Genomic DNA, 27,412 nt, shown 5'->3' with positions numbered 1-27,412 from the left:
AGACCGTATGTTAATACCTTTTGTTCAACTGTGGGTTCTATTTTTGTATCCTGGTCATTTCTGAATGCAGAGGTGTCTTGTATATCGGCAGTTATCGAGGCAACAAAACATTCATTGCCATCCTGAGGATCCCGGCTACCTTTTCCTTATGTGCTCTCTTATTATCTTTGCACGCTGAAATGCTGTTGGGTTTTTCGTTATGACTGACACTATTTTGGCTCTCAAGTCTTCTGGGTCTTCATCCATGTCTACTGCACATTCTGTTGCTTCGAGCTTGTCTATGTGTTTACTGACAATCTCATCACTGTGCGACCCTTCAGGATAGACTACGGGTATCGCTGCGCACATAGCTGCCAGAGTAAGGTTACCATAATTTGTGGTAGATGGCGGAATTAATACAAGATGAGATGACATCAGTTCATTGTTAAGTTCTTCAGTACTTGTCACGATTTTAGGCGTGATCTTCAATCTTGAGCTGCGTGTCAGCTTCTTTTCTATCTCTTTTCCCTTATTTGGTGGCATTCCTATTATTTTCCATACAGTCGATGTTTTGTTGAACTCATATATGAGATCAGCAGCATCATTTACCGCCCTTATAACAACATCAAGCTTTTGAGGGTCTTCAAACTCGTATTTCTGGACAACGGATATAATTTTGAACTTTTCGCCTTTGAGTACCGGCAGTATATCTGATCCGGAAGCCGCTAAGTATTCTTCGTTTATCATCGGCGAAAGAAGCTGTTGATTGGTTTTCTGATAACGTCGCTTGTATTCCGCGAATACACTTTCTCCGACAGAAAACGAACACTTTGCCTTCTTAAATTCATCTGACATGATTCGCTTCCGAAATTCCAGTTCCTTTTCACTGCACCCGACAATTAAGGGGGTTATGTCATCTTTCTCAAATAAATTGATCAGATAGCAAGACGCCTTTGGACACACCTTACTCAGGATTTTGAAGGTTGGTATTGAGGTGAAAGCACTGAAGCCAAACACGAATTTGACATTTGTCAACTCTTCTAAATGTGGATAGTGTTCGTTGTGGTAAAACAACCAATCGCTATGTGGCTCCTTGAATTCAAATATGCCTGTTTTTGTCGGAAGCTCAAGAGTTACACCGAGCTTTTCTGCCTCCTCTTCTTCTTCTGGTGTTGCTTTCACAGCAGTGCAATGGACAGATATGTCCATCTCCTGCAGTAGTCTGATCACCAGATGAAGTGCATCGGTGATTCCTCCATGAATTGATGGACCCCATCGGTCACTCACGATCAACGCTTTGTCTACCATATTGCTGTCAACGAAAAAAAGGAGAAAAAATGTTTGGTTTTGCTTTGATAATTGTTTGGTATTAAAACAGTTTGATGTGTAAACACATCGCAACGGTCTCATCTATTCTTGCATGTCTCCTAAACAAAAATACTATTGGCTCGTGGCTTCCACAGGGTCAGATTTGTAGTTTCGTCTTACTACCAGTCTTAAACTTAGATATTTTAAAAATGATATAATCAAAAGAGAATCTAAATATCTGATATACCAGGATGCACCAGTAATCGTTATGTGAATTTTGACTTGAAGGGGTATATAAGCTATCGGCTCTTTCATGTTCGTTTATCTTCGAGTCATGGGGCCCGGCATGTTTGCCTCAGTTTAACGGCGAATATGCCTGCTCGCTGGCAGCTTATACTAATATGAATGATGAGACGACACAATTTTTGCCAACTGATTTAATTCGAAGAATCGATGGCCATTTTGTCGATTCAACTTTGATCTAAAACGTCATGGTTATTCCAATGTGGTAAGATCAGGAGTCTTACGGACTCATTACAAAAATGGTGATTTTCATAAGTGCATAGAATAACATCATGGTCTTCAACTGTCTGATATAAAAAAGGCAAAAGTGAAATGGGTTAGTTGATTATTCTTGCCTCCCTGTATTGTTTCGTTATTGATGCACCCTGTCCCAACTTAAAATGCAATCGCTCAATGACGAACTATGATGCGGTGTGGCCAATTAAATCCATGACAAACTGGGTCAAATGAAACTGATAGCGTGATACTAATTAGCTTTATACTATAACTTTATACTGTAAAGAGTCCACACTAGACTTTTCATAAATCGATGGTTTGAAAGGTACATGTAGTGAGTTAATGACGGAATGCATAAATTGTAGAAAGATGAGGAGAAAAAGTGCTGGTGATTTTAAAACTTGATCCATTATAGTAAAGTACCAGCGTTTCAATGTAGAAACAATAGATATTGCAATAAGGCGCAGTGCTCCAGGCAATGTAACACTTTTAAGCAGTGAAGTAAGATTCATCGAAGGAATATACTGTTTTCATCTGTTAGCCCATCCCCCACCCCCTACGTAAGTGACATGATTCGCTTAACCGTTCTTTTTGAATATCCTTTATCAATTGCAACAGGCGATCGCAAACATAACTGAAGGCACTAGGTGTTTAATGTCTGTTCTGAACAGATTAGTCATAAAATTATTATCAAAGGTTATTTGGAAATGTCATAAATACGTCATCGTGAAGATTATACGTCGCACCTGCAAATTACCTTATCGCATTGTAACACTTAATCAAGTCGATATCAGAATACAGTGATAAAATATTTCAAAATCTTCGTAACAACTGACTTCTCTTCTCTTAACATCACACCATAGAGGGCGTTAGTGTCACCGTACTTGTAGCCGTGAGAATATAAGGCTATTTTTGTAGAACGCCGTCTCTGGTTGTTGAGGTATTACAGCTTCTTAATTATTATACATCATTTTCCGTAGTCTGACACTTACAGTGACAATTTTCAGCTGCAATACAAAATGTATCAACGTCAGGATACCATTTGTTACGATATACCATGTTATTGCCCTACCAGCTTACCTTTTGGTTTTGCTGCCACGTCGTCCGCCATTACCGTCGGAGCATTCAATACGTTCACTCCCTTTGCTGTCGGAAGTACTAGGTTTTACATCGGAGCTTGCCATGCCGACTCTTGATCAGAGCAAGTCAAAGTCAAAGAAATCTGAGACCTAATGGGATGACGAACTCTGATCAAGGGAGACCGAAAAAGGTCGGAGAGAAGGACACGAAAAAAGCTGAACTGTGTCAGAGCTGCAGACCTCGCAAAAGAGGCCTTAGTAGATTATTAACTTCCTTATGTCGGTATAGAACAGCGACGTGCTTCATAAATAATTCATGACGTGTGTTTCATAGAATATCTGGGGTGCAGAGCCGGTCGTACAAAATGTGCCACCGAGTCCTTTTTCTTTTAATTTCGAAAAATTCCTCTCTGTAATTTGATCTTGACTCATTGTATTCCTATCGAAAACTTTTTTTACCAGAACGGTGTCATACATACAGTAGTCATGGCAGCCAAAGACCATGCACTCTATTTCGGCCCCTCACTTATATCTACTGAAACAATAAATAACGCCTGTCCATTGCTCATAAATCTTGTTATCAAACTTTAAAGTTTGAGCTCGCCTACATTTCTTCATCATTCTATTATCATAATCTTCCAATATAATCTTCCAAATTGGAGCAAAGTAAATTTATATTTCACACTCATGATATATTAGCGTCCAATTTGGACTCTCACAATACTTGCACCACTACATACCAACAAACAACGGTTTTACTCGTTTACACATTAATTTTCTACCATTAACGTATTTTTCTCACTGAAATACTTGAACTTGAATACGGCACCATGACTTGGCCTCATGGCCCGGCCACTGGTAAATTAGTCTGTGAGTTTGCCTGTGAGTGCGTGTCTGCGCGAGTTGGTGTCGTATTCCCGAGTTGTCCCTCCTTTGACTTTTGAATGTCCATTTATGCAGTATCTTGGCTGTCACATACCGAAGCCATAAAAACAATAAGAGATGATATACAATACTTTGATTTCTGCCGATATTAGAAAAGTTACAAATGTACAAATTATCACTTGCCCATGCTTGGCATACTGGAATTCTTTTGTTTTAAACCTACGCCATGATTAAATTAAAATGACAATAACAGCTCAATATTAAAAGTAGTCGAAATACAATAGAACAATTGGATATTATGGACGATAAAAATAAGTTGTTGGGTGAATTTTTAAATGTATAAACAAGTAAGACCATGTTGTTGATTTCGTACTGGTATTTCGTGGCGTCAGTATTGTTAGAATCCAAATCGAGGGGAATTCTACGGGATGGATGTCAATGTATCGTGAGCGTGAAATCTTATTTTTGAGCAAATTTTGAAGACTATCACACTATCCTCCTCCAACTCGCAACCATCGCCGCATTATCTTTAAAGTCATCATCGTCACCACCATCACCACCATCATCGCCACCACCACCACCACCATCATCACCACCACCACCACCACCACCACCATCATCATCATCATCATCATCATCATCATCATCATCATCATCACGAAGGTCGTTGTTATCAACACTCGAATGTCGTTTTTCAGCCTGCGATGCAGGCGGAAGACAAAATCAGTTTGGTAAATCAAAAACACGCCTTGATCGCTGGAAATCCATATCCGTTCATTTCACACACATGCACATACACAAGTATTGGAAGCACAAATAGTTTCAATAATCCCTCTAACTCAAATGAGAAAGAAGCTTTAATATTACAGCAGCGTCCATAGTGCTTTATCACATCCGAAGCTGTATTTTCTACATATCGTCATTGGACTGACGTTACTAAGCCCACTTACTCTAGATTATATACGTTGACCAACTCAAATCATGCAGACTCTCAGGCTACAACGCTGTCACTGTGGCATAATTCGTGCATGTTGTTAAAAATTTACGACAAATGTGCAATGAAATCGTATATAAATTAGACGATAAATTCAGTCTGGCAATACTGATAGCGTAGGGACTTTGGGTATTATCCGAGATAAGTTAACTTCTCCTTTTCACATAACGTTGTTACAGAGTTCAGGGAACTCAACGTATAATTATACGTTACCTTCTCAATGCATTATTTTCACTCGAACAGATTAACATTGGCTTCCACAAATTATCGTTCTCACTCAGTGTTAGTCTCATTCATTGCTCTACGATGCAGGCCGAAGATTCAAATCAGCTCGGTAAATTAAAAACATGCCTCGATCGTTGGAAAGGTATATCTATTCATTTCACACACATGCACATACAAAAGTATTCTTTTCTTTTGTTTCGTAAATACAGTTATTACCATCATCACATAGTTCCTGGCTAACGTTTCACAGTGGTGTTTGCGTAGTAGTACTGAAAGTGATGTGAATAATTAGCCCAAGTTTTACGTACCACGTCCTCCTATTTTCCCGCAGATGGTTACAAATACACGAAAAATGACTTAAACCACAGATTTGACCCGATAATCTGATTGTTTTTGTATTCTGTTCCGAAGAGTACTTTGATATTCATCGCTCTTATTTTTGGTCAACATTATTTCAAATGACCCTAACTGTGACAAGCAGCCAGGTTTGTAATACGTCGCGTACCGGGGCGTTAGCTGCACGACCTATTGCTTTACAACGTTTTCGTCTCTGTTCTGGTGATACTTATCGACTTACAGACTACAATTCAAATGCAGGTGTCCAAAGTCCTCTGTGTCGCAGTATCAGTACTGATAACTGCTGAACAGACTGACGACCTAAATAAGACAAGTCTGCTTAAACACTTCGTAGCCATTCTGACAATCGCTACACCAGTTATCAACAGATTGAATTAAATCAGGTAACTTTGATATTTCTCTGGAAACTTTCATCGAACTGAAACAATAAGTAGATGTCTCAATAGTCATTTTCTATTTCCTGCAGTGTAATGTCATCATGGATTTTGATGTCAATCGAAAGAATGCGGAGTGACGATAATGAAAGAATTTATGAAAAGTCATACTATTGTTATATATAGACTGACTTAGGGGAACCCGTAGCCCCATATGTTAATTACGTTATTCAGGACAATGGTTACTTCTTCTTTAGTTGGTAACTTTCATGGTTTTGTATTTACCTTGTTTGTGCTGTCCAGAAAAAGTTAAAGAACGTACTTTTGAAATCCGAAATTTGTTGTGTTTTTTAAAGTTCAACTTCAATGATGCATGTACAGACAAATGCATTCTGTAATTCAGCCTTTACACACACCTGTAGGATACATGGCGACGAGGAAGTAGACATGAAGCGATTTCAAAACTAGTCTGACAAGAGATTGCTACCAAGGTTGTGCTTGTCTTACACACAACAACAGCACCACCTGTGCAAAGCTCAGGCGGATTTCTAACATGCATTTACGCTTCACAACTCAGTTATGCGTCTTTGATAATGGCAAGGCTGTAATAAACTATTGATAGTCATGATTTGTAGTTTTATTGACAGAAGAACAGTAACAATACAGGGTACAGAGGTTGTGTCAAAGTGTCACTGATTCAAAGTGACGATATTGGTATGAAACGACGAGACACACAGGATTCGTTGATCCATACGCGTACGTATTCTCCAAAGTTCAATAACAATGCGATTATGTGTATACATAGAAGACAGTTCAAATAAGGCTTTCCCCTGGTTTTGGGGTCTCGCTTAAGTAGAGAGTTCAGAAACCATCGTTTAACCATATACAGTCACAGGCGCTTGGCACATTGATGGGATGATAATCGTATTTGATATGTAGAATGTCTATGTACGACTTGATTATTCAATAAAAGAATCACCGTACGTGATATTAGTGTAGGCCTGTATGTTGACTGGCATACGAGTGGCTTTGGCTGCCCGGTTCGGGCCCACCGAACGCAGTTAGGCCTACATCCAGCCTTGGTTTCGAGGCCCGCCTGGGGCACCCTCAAAGTTGGCGTGTCGGTATACTCTGTAAATGTCCGCTTTTGTTTTGAGAGTGTAGCTTAGCTTTTCAGTAGAAAAAAGACGGAACACGCATATCCCCTTATCTATCACCTCTTGAGTAACTTTAGAAAGTGCGCCTCGACAGGGCCCAACAGATCACGGCCCAACTATCAGTCGGTCAGGGATAGGGGAAAGTGGGTCATGTTGTCTAACGGAATTTAGTCTATGTATGTAAGTATACATGTACATAGTATATTTATGTGATAAGAAACTAAATGACTGTGGCATTCGAGTTAATGTTTTGAGACAAGATAAATGAAATTAAATGTATGATACAACAACGGATATCAGGAGTGGGTTATAAATCATGATAATGGTTGGTGTATGGTTAAGAAGTTTTAAGGTATGGGTGAAGCTTTGTATGGGTGTGAGTAAATCACACTGATTTTGGCAGGCCGACCCAATCATATAACAACAAGTTATATCCTTGAGCAAAGTGATAAGGCTGTAAACATCGCAGGAAACGTCTCCGTAGTCAGCGTTATTACACTATAATGAAGCCGTAGACTCGAGTCGTTGAATAAGACATTGTGTCGATTGTTTGAAATCGGCTATTATGTCTGCTTATTTCATAAATGAAGTATTTGTTGTTCCCAGTCAGCTTTTTTCACTTGAGTCTGAGTAGAGCTGAAAGTGATGCAGCTAGTTAGTCCCCGATTCGAGTATCGCATTTACCCCAGTTATACACACATATTCACGCAAATGGTCATAAAACACATTATATTACTTAAATGACATACTTGAACTGAAACTATGCGAGCTACCAACAAATTTGTTGTTCGTGAATTCTTTCCACATTATCAGAGTCAAGCCTCCCCCTGTTATCATATTTAACGATGTATTTATAAATTTTTATCAACCCTCGTAAACCCAGCGCTCATAATCAGCCAGAATTGAAAACGATTTGTGTTTGACTTTAACTCCTAAATTTATCGCTTTACGATGTTGACGGCTCCAGTGTGGCGGTGAATATCTACATGAACACTATACCTACTAAATACAGGTGTTCAAATTCCACTGTATCTCAGTATCCGTACTGATAAAGGTCGAATGGACTGGTGACCTGAAAAGGGTTAATCAGACCAAATATTCTGCCGCCACAAGCATTCTAGCTCTGACATCGCCGTCTCTGTCGTCAATAGATGACTGCACTACACATATCGTTGACCTTGCCTCAGAGTCTCTCATCACATTGAAGGTGGACGTAAATATCTCAATCGTCATTTGGATCCGTTTTATTGCAGCATCGAAGCGCAGATAACGTATTCATGAAGTACTATTTAGAAAAAGACTTGGCTTGGGGACTTGTAGGAGCCCTATATGTGCATTTCGTCGTTCAGAGCAAGGAGCAGATGTTTATTACCCGGTCTTTTCTCGGCTTTCTGCTTTCACGTGTACTTTACTGCAAATTTGAAATAACATGCCTGCAAACTTTGCAGTCCTTGACTTTTATACAAAAGACATTTTATACTCAAACGATGCGTGCACCAACCAAAGCACTCTGTAACTGAGCATATTGACTTTTCATAAATTTTGGTGACAAACTGACGAGTAAGCAGAAGTTGTCGAAAATTCCAAACGGTAGATTTATTAGAGATTGCTTGTCACCCTATTATGCGTGCACGTTTTTCTCTCACAATGCTTAACAACTTAGTTATGAACGAAGCATTGAGAAAATCGATTGTTTAGTACGCTACTGATAATCACAGTTTGTAGCTTTATTGATGGATGATAAATCACAGTAACAATACAGGGTGCAAAGGTTGTGTCAAACTGTCATTGGTTCAAAGTAAATATTTTGATGAAACAAGGAGACACTCAGAACACGTTGATTCATACGTATGTTGTCTAGTTCAAAAACTCTGCGGTTATGTTTATGCGTAAAAGATCAGTTTTAGAAACGTTGTGTCACAAATAAGTACAGAGTAAGTGTCAGAAACTGCAGTTCACCAGATATAATAGGCTGGAAGATCCGTCGCTCGAGGGCGCTCTCTACGCTTCCCCCTCTGAGATCAATAAATATTTAACAGCACTCTGCATAAAACGTTACATATTTTAGCGACCAGAAACAGCTGTAGGCGGGCGTGACCAACGTTCTTTCATCTCGCAGCCGCATGTGACAGCCCGCGTCCAGTCGTAGGCGGAAGGGAGCGTAGGGAGCGTCCTCAAGCGACGGATCTTTCATTCTACAAATATAAATGATAGAAATTATGATTCAGGAAACGTAAGTACAATAGCGGGTTCAAGTCACGTAAAATAAAGACACCGCTGTAATATGGGTACTCGCTCAAACCTTAAAATAATTAGTGTTCAAAAAGCAGTTTCTATGTATACAGAAAGATAAATACTGAGGGGATCATTGACAATCAAGACATTTATCAATGACAATAGAATAAAGACCTGTAAAACTACATACACATTTTCACCATTAGGGGACGTTTCCATCTAAAAACAATGCATATTCAACGCACATTCACCCCTTGAAATAGGGGTTTCAAGGGGTATGGAGCTCCTAATTAAAGTTATTTGCCATCTTGTAAGCTGTTTGCAATATGTGATTAGAGATAGCGATTAAGTGGGTGTACAGGGAAGACATCTCTGCCTTACACACTTCACTCATACAGATAATCGTTCGCCTTGAACTTCTTTGAACATTGTACCCTAATTTTCACAGAATAGGACCTATAAATATACTACAAGCCATATGTTAGTTCAAATTAATAAAAGTAGGAACAAATTCTGATATCCTGAAATGATAATACTGTTGTCAAGGTTTAGACTGAGTTTGCGCCGCTTCACTGTACAATACCTTGGCATAAAGTAGTACCGGCCAAGCTATTGGTATCTGAAGTTGTTGACTAAGCGTTATGTAATGTCTGATTATATCTGATATAACTACTTTAGATTGCATATTATCAGTGCAGAAAGAGCCCAAAAAAGTGCACTGTTTTTCAGATGCAAGCATCCGGTCATGCATTTGTTCTTTATGCAATTTCTTAAGACAAAATTTTCCAATGAAGAGACAAAATTGCTGAAATCTTGATTTTGATTTAAATAGCCTTTAGATTAAAAGACTTTCCACACTGATGAAGTGTAACAATTCATTCTAAATCGACGGAAATGAATATTTTCGTTTGATATAGAAGTTACTATGAACAATAGCTGGATCGTCCTAGGGATACATGTCAAAGGTTACTTTTAAAGGATGGAGTTGTTGGATATTCTACATTTCTAGTCTTTCTAGTATATATGTCTTATGCGTGTCATTTCTCAGATACAGTGGTTCAAGGCATTGGACACAAATCTTTTGCTTACTGATTTCTTCTTGCAAAAAATCATTACTTTAGTACGTCTAATGCGTCCAATGATTCCTTTTCTAGGGGGTGTCTCGCTCTATTAAGACAGTAACAAGTATTCACATCAACTTTGTACCACAGTTACATGTAAATGCGCGATACTTTATTGCTATTTAAAATATGTTTGAAACTGTAGATCTATAGGTCATATTTTCCCTTGATTTTCTTATGAAATGTCTCCGGCATCCCTTTTGAGGGAGAACACACTTAACCTTACAGTAAATATAAACTTGAAGTAAATGATAAACGGTGAAATGATACGCTGTTATAACTCGGATCTTTCAGCCACTCACCAACTGAAGCACTTCTAATGCACGAGGCTTTCCCACAGTGGTCACGATAGTCGTCCCTGAAATATTTGGGAATACACCGTCCGTTTTTTGCACAGGTAATCGTTCCCATTCCTGAACTTTCCATTGCGATCTGAGCAAAAAATAAAAAATAAAAATTGGCAAATAAAGCTTTATAAGGTTACCTTTTCAACCGAGATTTAATAAATTTCACAATTATATGTCGTTTGTGACTCACCTATATAATTCTGGGACTAGTGAGGCTCATATGAGATTGACATGCAATTGTTATCTTCAGAGACAATGAGCTAATAAACTACTTAAAACAGTCATTGAGAAAAATATGCTGCTTGTTATTCAATGTGTCTAAATCTTACCTGACATGTAGAACAATGTATAAATTCCTTTGAATCCCTTTTCGTTTTGAATAGCGTCACTGATGTGCATTTCAAGTGTAATTCTGCCGCTTGAGACAAAACCATTCCCATGATGCCCCTGGCACACTATGCCAATCAGTTTACCATCACTGAAGATCTTTATCATTTCCAATCTATTGTCACATGGCGTAATGATGCCTGTAATACCTAATAAACCTGAGAATATCGTATTTTTGTTATATTTACCTAAAGTGTAGAGTTTCGGCACTGTATGAGTTTTGATTTCTGTCGTGTTCTCGTTCTTAGTAAACTTGGAGTAGCAATGAAATTCTTTTTCTAAGGCGTAATGGTGACTTCGGAAGGTCGCAATTTTTTTTATGTTTGTCTTGTTTAAGTATCGTAAGATAACTCTTTGGCACCTAAGCCATATATCCATATTAATAACCATAAATACCCCATGTATACTGCTCTCTATAGCTTGGGAAAAATATCCTTCCCTCTGGTTCAAACATCTGTCCCGAAAATATATCATTGTTATCTTCCAAAGATGTTTGCCAATTGCACATTGTTTCACCAATCAATGGATACTTCTCACTTCTAATGTATCACTTTGTACATTACCTGAATGGAAATCCGATGAATCCGTTGACCAGGGCATGTCGTCCTTCAACCAGCAATTCTTATTTCTGGTATCAAAGCCGTAAGAGACGCATCCATCACTTTCATTACAAAGCTGACGTCATTCTTCCACTCCGTTGACCTTATGAGCAAATCCATCGTTTAAGTCTGAGCCATGTCTTCCGGTAGGATTATATATTGCAATCCGGACCTGGAGATATGCGTCAACAGATGCTGTAAAATTTCATCAACGCGCAACATAGTACAAACACATCACTGTGCCACACTGTAAAATGCAGATATACGTGATTTCAGCTACATCCAAGAAAACAATGACAGACTTGATAAGATTATCTAAAAGGAACCGGCCCAACTGCGACAATATAAGCGGTCTATAGAGCGTAGGTAACCGCCAAACTCTAACAGAACTAGTGGCCGAAATAAAAGAGGCCACTGCAGCCGGACGCTCAGACTTGAAAAATCATGTTCAACTACGTAATGATTTCATATGTTACGGAGACAGCTATGATTAGATTATATAAGGTAAATTGTATATATATCCTCTGTTCTTATCAATATACGCTCTATACTCTGTACACTCAAGTCAAATCTGTCGTGAAAGTGCCATTCAGTGAGTTGCTGAAAAAGTTATCGGGAGATTGTACGGTTTAGAATTTTAATTGCGTTCGCATTTTGATCATACCCACAGTCATAACAACAACAACAACAACAACAACAACAACAACAACAACAACAACAACAACACAACCCAAAAAACGAACAGACAACACACATATACACACATGAATGCATTCATATTTTCATACGTCACACAGTCATATATATAGTATATAATTTATATATATAGTATATAATTTATATATATATATATATATATAATATATATATATATATATATATATATATATATATATATATATATATATATATATATATATATATATATATATACATGAGTGGCATCCTACCTGGATCAATCATCTCAGAAAAAGTGATATCTGTAAACTTTAACGTATGTTCGGTTGTAACCTCTGTCGTTTCTAATCTTGAGCACGTACCTTTCTTTCACCATTTCGGAACCGTTCGGGTAGTCCCTTTGCGAATACAGTTTGCCTCATCTTGCTTTTGTTTCATCATCTTCCTGGACTGTCGCGCACAAAGGTCAAATAAGTTAGAAATTGAATCATAAAATCGACCAAATTATTTCGAAGAAATAAAGAGATAGCATGGCACTATTGATATCAAGGCAAGGAACTTGTCGATGCATATAGGGAGAATAGGTTGGCATTATCGCATGATTTTTCCATAGTATAGTGAGGGGACAGCATAACGCCTGTTCTCTATTCGTTGTGTTGTCATGTACATGTTCACGACGTGTTTCGAAATCGATCCACGTCATCGCGACAACGTACACACAGGATTCATTTACAGATTATCTCAGAACCTGAGACAACCAAACAATTAACTTTCGATATTACACTTTCGATATATAATGTCATTCTACGCAAATGCTATTATATATGTTGTACAACGAAGTCATAAGTGTACACTGAGAATGTTAAATACTCTCAGAAAAGCACACGATCAAGGCAGAGCAAATGTAGGTGACCATTTTCAGCATTTCAGATTAAGAAAATTCAGCAAATGTATTAATACTAACTTTTCCGTCAAATGTACGAAAAAGGCGTTGCGCAATTACCTCTAGTTGTCATGAGAACTGCCTCTCCTTACTCAATGAAGTTTCCTTGTCAGCAACAAACATACGTAAGCGGTCGGTTATTCCATATCTATTCCAATTCTGATGTGATGTATAGAAAATCTGTCTTTAATTCGTTTTAAAATAACGACGTTATAGTTCCTGGAAGATGTGTATGCTGCCTTTGTATACTTGATGTGAGGGGGTTTACGTGTTTTTATTTACAGTACGTCAGCGCGGGGAAATCCCCACTTGGGTGCAATTTGCATAAGCCTGAATATTTGCACGAAGAACGCGCATGCGTATATGTAGGCCATGTCTTGGCGATAACAGTTTCGTGTTTATCAGCAACTCATACAGCATTCAAGTGTCATTGAGGTCATATACAAATGGTCATTAGCAGTACAGTGTATTCAGCCTTCAGCCATACACACTGGTGACCCTCGCAGTACCCTCACTGAAATGAAGAAATTCCACTTATAGGGGGTTGAGTGTGTCGCCCATTTGCAGACGCGTAGCTTAGTCGATTCAAGTGTCACAAATAGGTTCAACTAACATGTAACGCTGATGAAGAACTTGACCAGTACAACAACCACTCAAGACTAATGTACATAGAGTGACACCTCATAAAGGTAGTGTTGTTTTACTGAGTTGCTTTACGACTGAAAAATAAACCACACACTGTATGAAAACATCGCGTCCTGGTACAACATTGGTATCTACTAAGTGGCATGTCAGTACAGGGCACTGCCAGGGTCACCAGGGTGTACCAATGTATGTACGGTATTATGTTATTTAGGTGTAATTTTAATATTTCAACCATTCATAGTATACATGTCTGTCATAATAATGCACTTCGCAGATTATTTGGACTGTCACGAATTGGCAGTATGTCGTCCTCATTTGTTTCAAACAGTGTCAATACTTTTTTTTCAGTTTTAAGGAGAGATGATGTTTTCAGCTTTCTCAGCCGGCTTAAGTACTGTTAAAACGAGTTGTTGAATGCATTATGTGCGTCTGATATGTATTTCTGTGGGTTACAGTGTCACTGATGATCTATTTTGTACTGTAAATGATTTTAGTATTTAATTTTAACACGATTGGAACTATTTTGGGATAATTGGATTTGCAACAAAATACAAAAAATGCTTTAATCAGTTCAAAATGACATGCTAAATGTGGAAAAATTTTGAATTTTCCTTAAAAAAACGCAAATTTTCATAATCATTACTAGTGAAGATTTAAAATGACAGCATATTTTTAGTTTTTGTCAGTAGACAACAGATAACCTGATATTTTTCATCAAAATATGCTGAATTGTTTGACTTTCTTTCATGCGTCAAAATGCTGTTATAATGTCAGTTTGTAATTTTGCTCCCCGCAAAATCTTAAAATTCCACGATTCACATTCACACTGTCACTGAAGAATAATTGACAAGGTAATTCTTGCAGAATTGCTAACAATCTTTATTTTTCCTACACATAAAATATCATCACACATGACATTTTTCCAATATGGTACAACACATCACATTACTGACAGTAAAAAATGTAAATTTTACAGTGTAAATTAAAACTGAACATTGACCAGGTGTAAAAATAGAAGAATATCCATGCATAACCATGAATGACTAAATTCTGTCAGGAAAAGGAACTTACAACAGCATATTTTTCACAGAAGTACATCAAAATGAGTCAAACTCTATTAATTACTGTGAAAACTCAATTCTTCAAAGTTATTTCACACAATCAAGTAAACAATCAGTAATTTTTGCTAACTGAAACAATCTAAGTACAATTCTAAAGTCAGGGCATATTTCAAATGATCCTCACTGGTAGAAACTTTAACTATGGCATTGGTCAGACATCTGTATCTGCAGTCAGGGCATATCAAACATGACCTTCAGTGGTGAAACACTAAACTTTGACATTGGTACAATTGCAATTCTGAAGTCAGGGCATATTGAAAATGACCATCACTGGAAGACAATCTAAACTATGACATTGTTTTAATTGTTTTTTTAAAATCAAGGCAAATTTAGAATGTCCTTTACTGGCTGGCTTTGAAATTCTTATTCTGAAGTCAGGGTATATTTAAAATGACCGTCACTGGAAGACAATCTAAACTATGACATTGGTCAGACATCTGTATCTGAAGTCAGGGTCAATTTAAAATGACCTTCACTGGTTGAAACAATCAACTTTGACATTGGTCCAATTGCAATTTTAAAGTCAGGCATATTTAAAATGACCGTCACTGGAAGACAATCTAAACTATGACATTGGTCAGACATCTGTATCTGAAGTCAGGGTCAATTTAAAATGACCTTCACTGGTTGAAACAATAAACTTTGACATTGGTCCAATTGCAATTTTAAAGTCAGGGCATATTTAAAATGACCGTCACTGGAAGACAATCTAAACTATGACATTGGTCAGACATCTGTATCTGAAGTCAGGGTCAATTTAAAATGACCTTCACTGGTTGAAACAATAAACTTTGACATTGGTCCAATTGCAATTTTAAAGTCAGGGCATATTTAAAATGACCGTCACTGGAAGACAATCTAAACTATGACATTGGTCAGACATCTGTATCTGAAGTCAGGGTCAATTTAAAATGACCTTCACTGGTTGAAACAATCAACTTTGACATTGGTCCAATTGCAATTTTAAAGTCAGGGCATATTTAAAATGACCGTCACTGGAAGACAATCTAAACTATGACATTGGTCAGACATCTGTATCTGAAGTCAGGGTCAATTTAAAATGACCTTCACTGGTAGACACAATAAACTTTGACACAAGTAAAATTGCAATTCTAAAGTCAGGGCATATTTAAAATGACCGTCACTGGAAGACAATCTAAACTATGACATTGGTCAGACATCTGTATCTGAAGTCAGGGTCAATTTAAAATGACCTTCACTGGTTGAAACAATAAACTTTGACATTGGTCCAATTGCAATTTTAAAGTCAGGGCATATTTAAAATGACCGTCACTGGAAGACAATCTAAACTATGACATTGGTCAGACATCTGTATCTGAAGTCAGGGTCAATTTAAAATGACCTTCACTGGTTGACACAATAAACTTTGACACAAGTAAAATTGCAATTCTAAAGTCAGGGCATATTTAAAATGACCATCACTGGAAGACAATCTAAACTAGGACATTGGTCAGACATCTATCTGAAGTCAGGGTCAATTTAAAATGACCTTCACTGGTTGACACAATAAACTTTGACACAAGTAAAATTGCAATTCTAAAGTCAGGGCATATTTAAACTGACCGTCACCGGAAGACAATCTAAACTATGACATTGGTCAGACATCTGTATCTGAAGTCAGGGTCAATTTAAATGACCTTCACTGGTTGATACAATAAACTTTGACACAAGTAAAATTGCAATTCTTAAGTCAGGGCATATTTAAAATGACCATCACTGGAAGACAATCTAAACTACGACATTGGTCAGACATCTGTATCTGAAGTCAGGGTCAATTTAAAATGACCTTCACTGGTTGAAACAATAAACTTTGACATTGGTCCAATTGCAATTCTAAAGTCGGGGCATATTTAAAATGACCGTCACTGGAAGACAATCTAAACTTGGACATTGGTCAGATATCTGTATCTGAAGTCAGGGTCAATTTAAAATGACCTTCACTGGTTGACACAATAAACTTGGACACAAGTAAAAGTGCAATTCTAAAGTCAGGGCATATTTAAAATGACCATCACTGGAAGACAATCCAAACTAGGACATTGGTCAGACATCTATCTGAAGTCAGGGTCAATTTAAAATGACCTTCACTGGTTGACACAATAAACTTTGACACAAGTAAAATTGCAATTCTAAGTCAGGCATATTTCAAATGACCATCACTGGAAGACAATCTAAACTAGGACATTGGTCAGACATCTGTATCTGAAGTCAGGTCAATTTAAAACGACCTTCACTTGTTGACACAATAAACTTTGACATTGGTCCAATTGCAATTCTAAAGTCAGGGCATATTTAAAATGACCATCACTGGAAGACAATCTAAACTATGACATTGGTCAGACATCTGTATCTGAAGTCAGGGTCAATTTAAAATGACCTTCACTGGTTGACACAATAAACTTTGACACAAGTAAAATTGCAATTCTAAAGTCAGGGCATATTTAAAATGACCATCACTGGAAGACAATCTAAACTACGACATTGGTCAGATATCTGTATCTGAAGTCAGGGTCAATTTAAAATGACCTTAACTGGTTGAAACAATAAACTTTGACACCATAAAATTGCAATTCTAAAGTCAGGGCATATTTAAAATGACCATCACTGGAAGACAATCTTAACTAGGACATTGGTCAGACATCTGTATCTGAAGTCAGGGTCAATTTAAAATGACCTTTCTTTGGCTGGCTTTGACATTGGCCCAATTCTAATTCAGAAGTCAGGGCATATTTCATATGTCCTTCACTGGTTGACACACTAATCTATGGCATTGGTCCAATTCTAATTCACTTGTTGAAAGCTAATTGGTACAATTGTCAGTAATCGATTTAAATTCTTTAGTCAGGGCATATGTAACATGACCATCATCATATGACAATAGTGGCTCCTTTGTAAAAGTCAAACTCTGTTATGCTGTTTTGAGGAATTTTCATTTTTTCAATCTTTGTGTACATTTTTTTCTTGTATTTGTCCTTTTATTGCTGAATGTATCTTTTGGTGCCGAGGAATGGATTCTTTTAATAATTTACTCATTTTAAAAGGCCAAATTAAAAGTAAAACATAAATTAATTTGCCTTAAATTGAATATTTGGATAAAAATTTAAATGAAGTAGTGTACAGTGTCAGCCAATGAAAGCCATTCAAACATTCCCTGACTCATTGGTTAAGATGGTACACAAGTGGGCAGTAAAAACATAGCTACATGGATTGTCCGCCTTTAAAAGTCCCTTATCAATAATACTATACCCAGAGATTGCCTTGCTTCACAAAGATTCTCATAGCTCTTCAGTACCAACAAACTGAGAGACATTGTCACAGAGGATAGCTAATTGGTCCGATGAATGATCAGTGACGATGCAGTGTCTGCCATTCTTCAAGGATGATATCATTCCATTACCTGTGAATGAAACAAATTTTTATTAGTCCATTAAATTTGAAGAAAATTAAAGGATAAGTGTTGTGGAAAGATGAGTGAATTCATATTGTCTTATCAACAAATTCATTAAAAGTCCTGCTGCAACTTTTCACAATATTTTCATAATGTTACATGCAATGTACAATTAGTGCATGTAGATAGACATACTGTTGGGTATCCATACACATACCGATATTATCAACCTCTGCTAATGTCGAAATGTGAGCAAAATAATTTTTACGTGGGTGCTGCTCTCCATTAATCAGCCCCCATGGCAAGAGTTGCAACTATGTTGTATGCATGCACTTGTTAAAATTGAATTTGTTCACAATTATAATAAGTGTTAAAAAATAAGGCATGAACAGAGGTTGATAGATAATATTTATTTGCACACTCATTAACAATAATGTCAAAAGTTGCAGCTTTTGGTGCTTTGATGTTATGTTGGATTTATGGGTTATAATACTATATTGTATTTCAGTAATATGAAGGAATAAATCTTATATCAAGTAATTTTGACCAAATTAAAAACATACATTTCCTAAATTATCAATGTACGCAAAACTATAATTTTTTCTTGTGAGAAAGATTAGTTGAATTATTGCAGCACTTGAAGCATTGCAAAAGAGACCTTTCTCAGCACATGCAGATACAGTAAGGAAAATAAAATTGTGTGTGATTCTTGTAGTCTGCCTTGTCCTACAATTGCTTGGCATCTGCTTTTTTTGAAAGCACGAAAATGGAACTAAAAGTAATTTATTTACCAGATCCACTGAATATGTGAAGTATCCATCCCCCTCTGTGGCTGAAAGTTTGAATCACATGGTCATACGTTCTTTGTGGAGTGTCACAGGACCACATATTGTGTCGTTCTTCGGTTGGATGTTGAATTGGATTCTTGTCTTGTGAGCAGTACATAGCCACCACCATACACTGTACGGCCTCTATCAGTCCAAATCTGCGGGCTGAAATGTAGAAATAATAATATCTATTATTTTACAAGCCTAAATCTAACTTCAGCATTTTTACACTTTATGTTTGTAAATATCGATTACAAAGAGTGCCAAGAATACATTACCCTTTTCCTGCCAAGTTCATATTTCCCCATCAGGTCTAGATCGTTAAAACTAGTGAAGCACAATATGTAACATTCGGTGCATTTAACAACAAAATTGAACTTTTGAAGACCTTGAAATCACAGATACTGAAAACATTATTTGTATGGACTAAAGCTGTTGGAACAGACCAAGCCAAATTGGTGGAAATACGTATTGTTGTGGCTCAACACTGCTTTTCCCTGAGTTGGCTGATGGGGAAGTAATATCGTCTGGCAGGAAAAGGGTTAATTAACCCTTTCACCACCATGGTTTGTCCCAAATCCATTGTTTTCTATGGTAAAGTTGGACCTGTATACAGGGAACTGGGGGTGAAAGGGTTAAATGAATTTCATTTGGTAAATGTATTTGGCAATCTATCTTCATCAGATATTTACACAAAATTGACATATTTCCAAAAAACATGCATCAAACTTGTCAATAAGCACCAACAAGGGTGTGTGTGTTGGTCGTTACACTACATCATGTGGTCTATTTTATGTGTACGAGAGGGAGGGGGAAGAAAGAACAATAGGGTAAAAACAGTGATTGCACTTACTTGAGCTACAAGTTTGTACATGACAGAACACAGGTTGCACAGAGACAAAGTTTTTGTCTCTTTTAAATGCCTGCATAATCTCTCCCATCTCTGATGCTCTGCAGATGACAGCTATGTTAAATGCACTTTGTTGGCAGTCGACATTTATTGCCTTGATGGTAATCATCAGTCTTTGGATATCACTTGCTGACCATTCCTTGAAAATAAAATAGGAGACAGCTTTATTCACTATTTGACATCCTGGTAGATTTAAGCATAGACAGTATGATTCGGGAGTGGAGATTTAGCCGAGTGGTTCTGTCTGTGGCCTCTCAGCTAGGCGACTGATGCCGTATGTTGTGGGTTCGAATCCGATTGAAAACTAGCCGTATTAAGTCATGAACATACATGAAACACATGACTAAACAGTCCCGGTGTATGTTTATGAGTATAAGATATAAAGTGACATGCTAGGTGGCGTAAGGGTTCCAACAAGCAATGAAACATGAACAATAACAATTTTATAACCATGACATTGAATGAAACAACTTATCATAAAATTCAGATAGCCGTTGAGAGTCATGGCTGAGACAGTAAAAAACTGAGATCTCAACTTAACACTTTTCAGTGTAGATGACTCCATATGATGTAAAAGTCATGGCAAAAAGTTTCCCAGCCTATACAACAGATGATTATACCATGTGTATGTGTGGAATTTGGAAGCGAAAAACTATGTCAGGGGGGAAATACTATTGGTACGCAAGGACCTCCATACTTATTGATTTCCGTGGCTATGACCAAAACACATTAAAAGAAGCAGCTTTGGTTGGTCGTGTTAGTAACAATGATAAGAGTACACTTACTGAAGGCATATCAACCAATGTTAGGTCAATTCCTCGGAATCCTGGACACTGCTGTTTTAGTGAAGAGGCATTCAGATCAAGCACATCTGCATTGTGGATTGTGAATCCATAGGCGCCATCAGTTGCAAATACGGCAGTTTTACTCGCATCTTCCTTGTTTTTTTCTAGAATTACTGCTCTTTGGCAAAATGATTCAAACTGTGCTGGTACACCACGACTGTACGATAGGTTTACAAACTGTTCTAGTTTTTCTCTTGTTGTTTCGTTTGGAAATCTTTGCCTTGCCTCTTCCCAGCCCCCTTCAACACAGCCAGTAATCATGACGAAAAATCTCTGTACCAGGTCTAATTTCCTCAGTACTGCCGATTCCTTTACTAGCTCTGTAACAGAAATTTCTGTTGAAATTATTTTTCTAACAGCCATTTCTGATCGTTATTGTTAAGCCGAAGAAAGTCACCTAATTTTCTGAACGGAATTTCTGGCCTCTTCAATCCTCTCAGTTCAGCAGGCTTGAGATTCTGAGATCTTGTTGGCCTTCTTCATACATTGCGAACACTTCCATCATCAATGAAAAATGTCTCATTTTCGCAACAGCACAGCATATCTTCATGAAGAGGGAGTCGGCTTTCTGTGTCAAGAAAATAATTAGTAATTAACATATCAATTTCATGAGCATGACACTTAACATCATCGATAATTGCGCCAGTGGCTTACTGACAATATGTATGCAGGTTCACAATATATTATGCGATTAACCGGAAGTGTACACAATTAAATTCATGGGTGCTGCCATGCTTTTTGAGTACTTGTGAATAAACAAATATGAAGTGTGCAAAGTATAACTTTATAACATGCCATTAATAAAATATGTATCTCTATTATTAGCCAGTTAGTATCATAATCCATCTTGTCAATGATATAAAATATTGTTACTATCATGCCTAAAGAAAAACAGAAAAAGAGAGAAAACTGCTGTACCTATGAACATAAGTAAGAATGTTGGGATTGAATTTTAGAGAGCATCCTCTGTGTAAATAACTTGATGCAAAAATTGCCAGTTTTCAGCCACAATGTCAGTTTTTGGCTTGCAAGTGGAAGTTAGGCAGTGCAGTTACTCAATGGTAATGATGGCACAGTACATCCCTTGTTAAACACAATAGGTAAGTATGATGGTAAAAATTGCCAATTTATGTCCAACATTTTTACACATTAAACAGAAAATCTATACCTGCAGGGAGTCTGATATTGTGTATGTGTTTGAACTGTTGTGGTCAGTAGGTAGATTGGCATTTAAAGCAAGTAATGATTAATTCTATTTTATCCTTTACTATTACTAATGATGAATCAATACAAATAAAATTAAGATCTTAACCCCTGACGTGACACCAAGGGCTGAGTCCTATATGATATTACAAAAGCTGGAGATTATCATGTGATGTTCTGGTAATACACAGCTTGTCCATATAAGACTGAAAACCACACAGTGTAGGTTTTTAGTCTTACATTTTCAATATATAACATCAATGTTTATGTATCAACTGATACAGTCATTAGTAAACTTACCTCCTTAAGTATCATTGCACATGATTTCTCCCACTGTTCTTCTTTTGCTTCTATGTCTTGCATTTCTTCGTATCTATCCCGGCACATTTGAACCTAATGACCATAAACAAGAGGGCATATTACATCTTATCCAACAAAATACATACTAGATACATATTTTACAAAAATCATTGAGCACAATCAATTATCTGAATTACTCATTACTTTTTGTTCAGTCTATCAGACAAAAGTGTCCTGCAAATAAAACTGTCAAATTTCTTACCAAAAGACAACTGGTATTTGTTTGACTTTACTTGCAATAATAAACTTAACCATTTCAACCCAACTCGGACAAAAATGTCCGATGACGTCATAGAGTACCAGGGGGTCAGGGTGCAAAGGGTTAAAATGTTGTACAACTGTTGGAAACTCAAAACTCTCCTTTAATGTCTCCAGTTTTACTTAAAAATTATATGAGTTCAACAGGAGATGTATTATGTAAATTGTACTGTCATCAATGCTGTTGTATAATTAGATGGTACCTTTAAGGCTTCAATGCACATTTCAACTTACAATAATCTCCAAAATGTCTGACATTCTGGCTAGAGATATTTTGTTCTATCAGTATCAACAATTTTTTTTCTTGTTTAGATATTGCATACTCTTTACACCCAACACTCTGTTCTTGCTAAGTAATTTCAAATCCAATTGTTGACAATCAAAAGTAAGGCACTTCAGCCTTATGGGAATGTATATGTATTGAGGAACGAAGGCTATTTTTTATAACTTACATGGCTTGTGATGAACAAATTTGTACAATTTTCAAAGCATTTCCAAGTATAATCCCTACTCGTGTATAAGCCCCTGCACTAATTTTGTGTGGAAGGTTTAAAATGAAGTAGATCTTTGCATAAGCCCTACGTTTGCTGCACACATACATAAATCAACTGGTAAAATTTCTTTTCAGACCAAAGAAACTGGTGTGTGAAAAAATGTGAAATTAACCTTTCCATGAAGGTAACATAATGTAACATCTGCGCTATTTATGGTCCCTTATTATCATTTTGTGAAACTCTGTTGTCCCTTTGTGCAATGGAACAGATATACCGATACTCTTAGGTCACAATGCATTTTCATTTCTATTCTTATTCACAATGTTGCATTTCATCCTCTAAACATTTTTTGGTTTCCAACAATTACTTTTTTTCATCTTTATAGATTTTAACAATCACTATACAAGAATTTCCCATCTATGTTGTTGTTTTCTGAGATCTGGTTACATGAGTCAGTGTTCTCCACAGCTTAGAAAAACAGATGGATGGCCAATTTACACAACAGTGCATAATTTGCAAATTCTTTTCTTGTGAAAATGTATTCTTATGTGCAGTTATTAACATAAGAATAAATTGCTCCAAAAACGGAGGGGTGGCCCACCATAAAATCCCCTTGTGGAGAACCCTGTGAGTAAAAGATTTTTAAAAGCAGTTTTGTGTCTCTGAGGTTATACTTGGAACAGTGCAGTACATCAGACGTGTAAGATAACTCATCCTACCTCTCTTTGAAAGTCATCGAATGATGGAATTCAACAGTTGCATTATGTCTATGGGCCAACCACTTCCTCTGTTCATCGCTCAGTCCTGCATAGACAACAGCGAGTCTACTTTTCAGTTCTTTCCGATTTCCATATTTTTCACTCAGGCGTTTAACAGCAAGGAAAGAATGCTGCCCTCCAATAACCTCATATGTGTAGCCGTTAACCTAGAATAATAATGAGAACAGGTTTTTGAAACAGGACAAGTTAAACATTGCAATAACTGTTCACTTTACATACGTCAAAAAGCTCTACTTTGTGAATGCCATCATTACATACATTTTCTCTTTCTTATCAGAAGTCACCATGAAATTGTTACGCTAACTAAAGAAGTAGTCTCCCCTATCTAGAAATGTTGTGATTATTGCTATTCAAACAGTACAGGGAAATCAACCAAAAAGTCTGTGGTATATTTAATAAATTTAACATCATTGATACATGTTTTGACATTCAAACACTAGGTGAAGGATAAGGCACAGAATAAATGTGAATGTGTTTGCTAAGTAGAGGCCGTATGTCCAAAGATAAAAATATTGTAAATACAGCTAAATGTGTATAGCACATTTTGCATGCATTCATTTCACAGGCATTGAGTTGCATGACACTGCTTCTGTCTCACATGCAAGTCATGTACATTTCACAGGGAGAAGTTGAAATGTATTTTCATTACATTACCCTTCCATATATTGACCCAGATGTTGTTTAGATACATTCTCAACCTGGAAAGTGTTAGGACACAATGCGTGCCAAGCAAACATAGGTAAAGTTCAGTTCCAAGATACTCACATTGGACTCCCTAAAGTTCTCCTTTGATTCATTTTTCAACACAACAATTAATGGTTGATATGCCTCATCAAGGTAATCCTCCATAGCTGCTTCCAATTTGTCAACCCATTTGTCATCAGGAGCCCTTGCTTGCTTCCCTAGTTCCAGTGCGCTGATATCAATTAAAAACGGTCCTTAAGAAAAGACAACATTACATTGTCATTGGGAAGACAGCAGGATAATATACAAATAAGATTTTTCTAATAATTTTTTTATGTAAATGTTTTCATCAAAGTCTGACACACCATACCAAAGATGTGCACAGAAAGACTTCAGTTATCATCTGCTAGTACATGGCACTTGTCTTCGATAGAACATCACAGTTTGATATATCACTAATATTTGGTTCATGTTTTGATGGTGAAAGTGTGTCAACTATGGGTGGACTGTTAACCCACAGAATTCTTATTAAACCAACTGTTCCTACCATCAATCATGCCACTTGAGAAACAACTTAGGATTGGCAAGTACACATAACTTTATGTGAATATTCTTGGGTTGTGTAAATGCTTTTTGTGCAGACAATAATATACAGTATGAATAGACTTGTCAAAAAGCTCAGGATTAGTCACCTACTGAAATCCCCTTATGATGAGCACTAAAGCTTAAATTAATAACCAATTCAAGTTTATTTCTTTGTCAAAAATCAGCAAGAATTACTCAATTAAACCAATCCTTAGAATTAAAATAATCAACAGTAAACACTTTCAAACCATACACTTTTTATAAGGTTAACCAGGAGCTTCATACTGACACTAGTGATGTTTGTCAGCTGCACACGACATAAATAATTTAGACATTTTGTTCTTCATACCGCATTGAAGAATGAGCGAGTCTTTCACGAGCTTCTCTTTTCTTGTACTTAACCAAAAAGGTCAGTGTGTTTAGTATTTATCTGCACTTATTTCAAATACCTCAATTATTCCTCTTTGCACTAATTGATATTGACTAGATTTCCTCAAAGAGTGTTGTCTTTCCGACAGATAAGGGAAACATAGAGAAATCTTTGTCAAGCTTACCAGTTCCAATGTGGCAGTCCCTGATGCTTTCTTTCATCGATAGCTCCTCCTCACTCATTTCTTTGTTGAGTTTTTCAGCCTTCTTTTTTTTGAAAGTGTCGGTAGCACTAATGTTTTGCAGCATCTGTCAATTTTCTCTTCTTTGTGCTTCTTGATAAGGGAGTATTTGACCTGTGTAATTCACCAAAATAAAAAGAAATGTTGTATTCAACTCAAAGTAACATATTGGTTCAATGTCAGCAATAGGTCTCCAGAGATTTGGACCATTTCCCTTCACATTAATGCTTTATGTTATTACAAATCTTTGGACAGACTACCCGTATTACATGCACTTCAGTCTTATATGACTTTGAGCATTATATGTACTCTAGCTTTTGCTGTATTTTGTTGGTTGCAACTTGTATTCTCTTTGCTGCTTCATATGTACCAAAGTAGCTTGGTGAATCTCATTGTGTTAGATCTCTTTGTAGGCTTGGTTACAAAGGACTGGAATGTTTGCATTCATACATGTGCGGTTTCTCTAATTTGGTACCTGAGAAAACTTGTGATTTCATAGTTCTGTGAAATGTGAACCATGTTTCATTTGATTCCACTGCAAAGGAAGTGTAACAGAAGGTCACTAGTTCAAGGGTACAATGACCATGAATCAAATTACACAAATTTAGAAGTTCAAATGGTTAAACTCATGATATGTATGGTCCAAAGAATTCTTCAATGAATTGTCATGGGTTTTGTTTTCATCAATTGTGTTTTAGTCTCTCAGATGTCGATGTACTTACATACTAGCTGTGGGACTCATTACATCATCATCATCATCTGGTGTAGACTCTATGCCATTACTGGAACTATGACTAATATTTTCTGTTGTTTCTGATTCACCCTCTGGCTCGGAGTCATCTTCACTGGAATCGTTGGTCAGGTTACTCACACTTGATGCAGGTGAAGATGTGTCTTCCTTACCGGACAATACTGAATTAAAATGATCACAGAACTCCTGTGGACTTCTAAGGTCTCTGAATTGGCGACACATGTCATTCTTGTTCCACACAAAGAAGAACGTAGGAGCTTGTATGGATGATCATTTTGTCAGTAAAGTAAACCTGAAAAAAAAACAAATATTATCATCATGGTTGATGTATTTGGCAAATGCAGAATACTTATATACTGATTTATCAATCAATGCTAACAAACCAATGGTCCAACCATCATGAATATTTTCACTATTCAGACCTCATCACTTTACTCAAAGTGAGTAGTTTGCATTAATTGATGAAATATTTTGCTGCAAGAGTGAAATACTTAACAAGTTGCTTCATTTTTCGGCAATGTCCATCTCCACTGTCAGAGAAAACTTTGCCTAAATCATAAACTGTATCATTGAAACAATAAGGTGTGGAAAGCCAGTCTAACCCTATTCCTGCCAAGTCCATATTTCACCATCACCTCAAGATGGTTAAAATTAATGAAACACAACATATTCCATATATTGTGTATTTTAAAAAAATACTGTGCATTTGAAGGTGGTTGAAAACATAAATACTGTAAACTTGA

The 27,412-nt window shown here is 36.9% G+C and overlaps 3 protein-coding genes across 3 annotated transcripts; all 3 read right to left on the bottom strand.

Annotated features, from left to right (window-relative positions):
- On the bottom strand, positions 1-3,137 carry LOC139128736 (uncharacterized). Its single transcript, XM_070694466.1, has 2 exons — positions 2,887-3,137; positions 1-1,291 (listed from the first exon to the last, which is right to left on the bottom strand). Exons 1-2 carry the CDS (start codon positions 2,988-2,990, stop codon positions 136-138), a joined length of 1,260 nt encoding a protein of 419 aa, XP_070550567.1. The 5' UTR covers positions 2,991-3,137; the 3' UTR covers positions 1-135.
- Positions 3,138-14,687: 11,550 nt separating this feature from the next.
- Positions 14,688-22,504, bottom strand: LOC139128744 (uncharacterized). Its single transcript, XM_070694472.1, has 6 exons — positions 22,448-22,504; positions 20,885-21,512; positions 20,043-20,238; positions 19,154-19,354; positions 17,203-18,371; positions 14,688-17,056 (listed from the first exon to the last, which is right to left on the bottom strand). The coding sequence occupies exons 2-5, from the start codon at positions 21,305-21,307 to the stop codon at positions 18,250-18,252; spliced, it is 942 nt and encodes a 313-aa protein (XP_070550573.1). The 5' UTR covers positions 21,308-21,512; positions 22,448-22,504; the 3' UTR covers positions 14,688-17,056; positions 17,203-18,249.
- On the bottom strand, positions 21,381-25,943 carry LOC139128711 (uncharacterized). The gene is made up of 6 exons (XM_070694439.1): positions 25,862-25,943; positions 24,804-24,976; positions 23,979-24,184; positions 23,218-23,221; positions 22,448-22,540; positions 21,381-21,512 (listed from the first exon to the last, which is right to left on the bottom strand). Exons 1-6 carry the CDS (start codon positions 25,917-25,919, stop codon positions 21,381-21,383), a joined length of 666 nt encoding a protein of 221 aa, XP_070550540.1. The 5' UTR covers positions 25,920-25,943.
- Between the last annotated feature and the right edge of the window lie 1,469 nt (positions 25,944-27,412).

This window comes from Ptychodera flava, unplaced genomic scaffold (genome assembly GCF_041260155.1).
Source record: "Ptychodera flava strain L36383 unplaced genomic scaffold, AS_Pfla_20210202 Scaffold_66__1_contigs__length_654902_pilon, whole genome shotgun sequence".
Taxonomy (NCBI): Eukaryota; Metazoa; Hemichordata; class Enteropneusta; family Ptychoderidae; genus Ptychodera; species Ptychodera flava.
This window is presented reverse-complemented; position numbering and strand designations above follow the sequence as displayed.